At 53.7% G+C, this 5,434-nt stretch overlaps 1 protein-coding gene across 1 annotated transcript; it reads right to left on the bottom strand.

Moving 5' to 3' along the window:
• Window positions 1–1,888: 1,888 nt before the first annotated feature.
• Window positions 1,889–4,072, bottom strand: HILPDA (hypoxia inducible lipid droplet associated). The gene is made up of 2 exons (XM_075557716.1): window positions 3,928–4,072; window positions 1,889–2,755 (listed from the first exon to the last, which is right to left on the bottom strand). The coding sequence occupies exon 2, from the start codon at window positions 2,704–2,706 to the stop codon at window positions 2,506–2,508; it is 201 nt and encodes a 66-aa protein (XP_075413831.1). The 5' UTR covers window positions 2,707–2,755; window positions 3,928–4,072; the 3' UTR covers window positions 1,889–2,505.
• Window positions 4,073–5,434: the final 1,362 nt, after the last annotated feature.

Below are 5,434 nucleotides of genomic sequence, written 5' to 3'. Positions count from 1 at the left end.
GATCCCAAAGTTGAGGACAACCGTAAGCAAAGCCTAAAGAGGGCCTGTGATGGGCGTGGAGCCTGCATCAGGAAACGGGTGGCAATCTGAAGGCGCCGCGAGTCCAGGGTTACATTGTTGCAGCATCGCCTAACCTAATGTGTCCTGCTCCGGAAACTGGAATCCAGAAGGGGAGTCAATACAACAATCACCGAAAGCCCGCATTCATGGGACATGAACCTAGTTGGAAGGCAGCAAAGACAAATATCTTGTTGGACGCTGGAAGGGTGTCAAGGCATGTGGTTTAATAGCACAAATGTCTGGCAGAACTGCCAGCTGCAGCAACTCAGACACCTATTGGGAGAGCTTGCAGAGGGAGAAACAGGCAAAGAGCAGACTGTCAGTGGCATCCATCAATTGGCTGTCGTTGGCTGTCCTTCACAAAGCCCAATGAGGGATGAGTTCAGAAGAGAACAGACCAGTTTGCAAGGAGAGCTCGAGATTTGGAGTCCTCAGAAATCAGGAGCCTCAGAGTTGACAGAAGCAACTGGGTCACTTCCCTCTCTGGTCATAGATGTAAGGCTGAGAATGGGCTTTTGTCTGGCGTCTAGTTTCAGCCTTGTAGGTAGTATGTTCAACCATCCTGGTGTGTGTAGGACGGGCCCTGGTTTTGCCCCCCCTGAGTCCCAGGAAAGCCCTCTCCTGGGCAAACCAGGGCAGTAGGTCACTCTGCCCACTTAAGACAAGATGAAAATGATCAGGCCAGTAGAGCTGTTGCGGAAATCTGCAAGTGAGTTATGTTGGAACAAACTTCCCCGCAAGGTCATGCCGCCTCATGAACCACCCTGATGACATACTTTGGGAAAGCCAAGGTGCAACTCAGGGGCACGAGGTTGAGAAAACACATCCAATTCCAGAAGCATGTCCAGAAAAGAGCTGTGCAGTAGAATTAGTCGCAGGCACATGAAGCTGCTTACAATCAGCAATGGACACAGAGGTACCCTGCACTTTCCTTCCCCATCATCCAAACACCAGGCTGGGTGCTTACAAGAGGAGGAGCAACACTGAAACGAACTTCAGCGACTTTGTAGCGCAAGAGCTAGTTACAAAGACACTAACAGGCAAAAGGAATGCTTTCGAGTTGAATGGATGCTACAAGGAGTCACATAAGCCCAGCTGAGCACAAAGGGGCAAAGTGGTAAAATTCTAACAGGTGCCCCAAAGACCAAAAGTTGGAAAGACCTGGTAAGCAGCATGAGTGCCTGCCAGGGTATGGAATTTTTAAAAAAGGTGTGTGTGTGTCTAAACCACTGGCTCTATGATAAAGGTTCAAGCCGACCCAGGGGGGGCAACTGGGCGAGCAGAAATACCTGTGGAAGCAGAGGGCTCCACGCTCCTTTCCCAAGCAGCCGTATAATGGCATACACGCTAAGCCAAGAGTCTAGGGGTTTGACTCCAGGCAAGGGAGTGAACTCGCTTGCCTGGGGTGGGGAGCGGAGCAGTAGTAAATACAAAAGGCCATTTCTGAGCACAGCCTACACTGCTCAGACCCGAGGGAGAGCGTAGAGATGATCCCGTGGCCTGCAGGCCTGACTAGTTGACCTGGACGTCAATCAGAATTAAGCTGTCACTTGGGTGAGTAAAGAGCACTTGTCTGTCCTCCACTGCCCTCTCTCCCACCCCAAGACTGAGGTCTCATTTTCCTTATTCTTTAGAGACGGGTAGAGTCCAGAGAGGACTGTCATCTGTGGTCTGGGCTCAGGCACTGCTTAAGAACAGAACCAACTGTATGTTTTAAATTAAGTGCTGAAAGCTCTTTGCTGGTTAAAAGTGGGACGATGTTAAAACCCGCCCCCGAAGAGTGAGGCGCCTTCCCTACCACTGATTTCAAGGGCAGAAGCCACTGTGCCACGGAGTGAAACAGACTCAACTTTTATTACATTGGAAAAAGTCATCTCAGCCACATGGTGGCCATCGCGCCTGTGTCCTGAGCAGGTGTCACGTCACCCCGTGCCCTTTGCAGACCAACACACACACACAGAACACATGTTGGATGAAGGACTTACAAATGTAAAGCATGACACTGCTTCATCCTCCTCCTTGCAGCCCACCAGTCACTGTGATCTCTTAGCAGAGAAGCCCAACACCAAATCAAATGGCCCCAAATCCCAACCAGCGCAGTATCTGGAAGACGCGTGTGGAGCTGGGGGAGACAGCACCACTTCCCAACAGCTGCAGCCACCGCCTCAGCAGCCCTCTGGGCGGAGCTGGAAGCACCCTGTTGGGGACCGCAGATCATGCAGCAGATCCTGAAGACTGGGCCTGCTGCTCCACAGCCACGGCCCCCACTCCCACTGTGGCCTAAACAAGGCTCTTCTCCTGGGTTATCACTCAGAGGATAACCCCTTTCAAGGGACAGTCACATCAGTACTCAGAGCCGTGCTGCTCAGAGTCTGCCTGCCGAGGCACCAGGGCAGCTGACAGGATTCATTCAGTGTGATGAGGTTCCGGTGGGTGGAGGAGGGTTTATCGCAGTCCTTTGGGCTGAGAGGGATGGTCCGGGAGGCCTTTGGGACCCTCTGCTCGGCCTAGTTGGCCTCTATTGGTCCAGGCACTCCCAGGCGATGGGCCTTCCAGTAAGCCCTCCAGTACCTCTATCAGTCTACCGAAGATGGAAAACAGGGTGAGCACCGCCCCCAGCAAGTAGAGCTTGAACACATGGTGCATGGCTGACGGGCCTCTCTTCCTCAGCAGAGCTGTCTTCTGCTTCTGGAACCTACAAAAAGAGAGGAGAGGTTAGCCTCCAGCCTTTGGGGACATGCCAGTGGCTGGCTCTGGTTTCCGCTGGTTCTCTCCCTGTGGACCCAGGAAAAAGGCTTATACCAGCCAAGGAGCCAAGGGCTGGCAGATGTCCCGCCACCACGGTGGACTCTAAGGCACTGCACAGCCCCCAGCTGCAGGGCCAGCCTGGCTTCCTGATGAGGTCCAGAGCATCTCTCCACCAGTTTCCTTCTCCTGCAGACTCTTGTCAGGAGCTAAACCCGGTCCCTGCGTGCCCAAGTCAGGGAAGAGTACCCACCCTCAGGAATAGACAGTCCTTTCTTAGTTGGTGGGGAGTGTAGGGGAACATGCGCCTGAGAAAGCCAGCTGCCTAGAAGTCTTCCAGATCTATCTCCATTAGAGCTGAGTTACATAGTAACTTTTTCTCCTGCTTGTGGCAAGTAAGTAACAACCACAGAGGCCAAGAATACCTCAAGCTCACTGCTATGAGGTTAAGGATAACCCATAATGATCTTGGAAGACAGGGTGGGTTTCCCAGATTGTGAGACCGTTGAGTGTAGAAAGCCTTGTCTTTCTCCCGGTTAAGTACATAAGTAACAGAATATTTACCATAAAAAAAAAGAATATTTACCATAAATGCCATTTTCACATGTGACAAGGGTCCTGTCCACCATGTTGCAGGACCATCACCATTAATCAATCCCAGAAGCTTAGTATTCCATATACACGATCTAATTCTTTAACCACAAACGTTTTGAAACTCAAAATAACCCCCAGAGGATCAAGTTCTTCTACAAATATTCCTACAACACAATTTGGGGGCACCCGGAAGGTTCTAAAAAGCCCGGTAAACCCAGCAACTATGACCCTTGCCGCGTGGAGCTTATGGTCAGTCCAGGGACCGGAGCGGCAAGAAAGCAGGCAGAGACCAGACCACTTCATAACAGGCCAAGTGCAGTGAAAGGACTAGGGCACAAGCGAGGTGCCGATGAGCTACGTATATTCCCACCCTCCCGGGAGAAAACGAGGCCCGGGCGGCTGAGGACCCAGAGGAGGGCGGGAATGAACAGCGGGTCCCAGCCCGGGAAGGAGCTCGGCCAGGTGGGCACTCGGCCTGAAGAGTGGGGCAGGGTGCCAGGGCCCGTGAAACCCCACAGGGCCGCTCACCTAGAGGACACAGGCTCCGGAGAGGTCCGATCGCTGCAGTAGCAGGTCGTGCAGGAGTCGGGAGGAATGTCGGCCACGCGCAGCGTCGGCTCTCACCAGCAGGAGAGTTGGAAGGGCAAAGGCACCGTGAGCAACGTAGCACTTCCCCCGGCCACCCACGCACCGCCCCTTTCTGCTCGGTCCGCCCCCGAGACGCGCGCACGCGCACACATTGGGTCCCACACTGCCCTTCCCGAAATGCGCGCACGCGCACCGCGGCCCCCATTTACGCGTCCCGACGCACGTACGCGGCCCCGCCCAGGGGCCTGGGGCTTGCCAGGCCCCGGACCTGTGTTTGACCACGCAGCCTGTGTGGTTGTGAGTCACGGAGGTCCTGATTAAACCTCCAAAAAACAAACCCAGGGCCACCAGATCATCTCTGAGTCATGTCCTTATAGGGCAGCCTAGAACTGCGCCTAATGGTTCCTGAGATTGAAAATCAATGGGAGCAGACTGCTGCATTCGAACCGCCTACCTGGCCAGTAACTGTTTTTGGTGACCAGATTTTAACATTGGTAAAGCGGGACACCAGCGGGACACCATTGGTAAAACTCAGATCCTGGCGAAATAGCCACATGGCAGCCCGAAAACCGTATACCCTAGCTTGTCGTGCATTCTTTCCAAAAATCGGGACTTTTAAAAAACGCTGAGGGACTCAGGAAAATTTGTTTAAAATCGAGACTGTCCCGCTCAACTGAGTTGAGCCCGATGCTTAACCCACAACACCACCAGGACTCCTTAGAGTGGGGTTATTCATGTGTCCCACTGACTCTTCCTGCTGTAGGAAACATTTGAGGGCGTCAAAAAGCACCTTCAAGCCCAGCCCCAGTCGGTGGAAAGTACACCTGACCCGGATGAATCCGAGTGCCTTGAAGTTCACCCACCCGAGCTTTAGACAGAGCATCAGTCGCCCGCATAGCCCCTGTTCTCCTTATTTCAGGGGTTGAAGAGACCAGGGCCCACTGCCTCACTTTCTTAAGGAACCAAGATTCCAGGCACCACCTTCCCGCATCATTCCAAGCCGAGGTTTCATGCCCCATGACGTCTCTGGGATGGTGACGCTTTTTGCAGTGGGCTCCATTCTGCCCAGCTTGCCGTCTTAAGAAACTGTGAGCTGGCCAGTTAGCTTTGGGGTCGGCTCCTTACTCCGCCTGGGCAAGCCACGTGCCCCCATTGGGCCTGTTTCCCTATCACACCTGGCACCGTTTCCCCATCGGGCCAGGCCACTGTGTTTAAGGACGCTTTCAGCAGGAACTAAAGAGCTAGAGGTCCCACCTCATTCCAGATGTGGGGGCTCAGAACCCTCAACATATTGCCCCACTTACAGCCCCAGCACCCCATTAAGGGGGATGTCAGAAGATGGGGCGCTGAGGAGACACAGGAATGGGGAGGCCTTTAAGAAGGAGCACCCACACCTTGAAGGGAAAGGCTGTTTGTTGGGGTGAGGGGGAGCCGGGGGAGGGTGGTC

Source organism: Tenrec ecaudatus, chromosome 9, assembly GCF_050624435.1.
Source record: "Tenrec ecaudatus isolate mTenEca1 chromosome 9, mTenEca1.hap1, whole genome shotgun sequence".
Lineage (NCBI taxonomy): Eukaryota > Metazoa > Chordata > Mammalia > Afrosoricida > Tenrecidae > Tenrec > Tenrec ecaudatus.
Note: the sequence above shows the minus strand (reverse complement) of the source record. Positions and strands in the feature narration are given on the sequence as shown.

Coding starts and splice junctions, on each gene's coding strand:
- HILPDA (XM_075557716.1), bottom strand. CDS start 2,706: ATGCACCATGTGTTCAAGCTCTACTTGCTGGGGGCGGTGCTCACCCTG.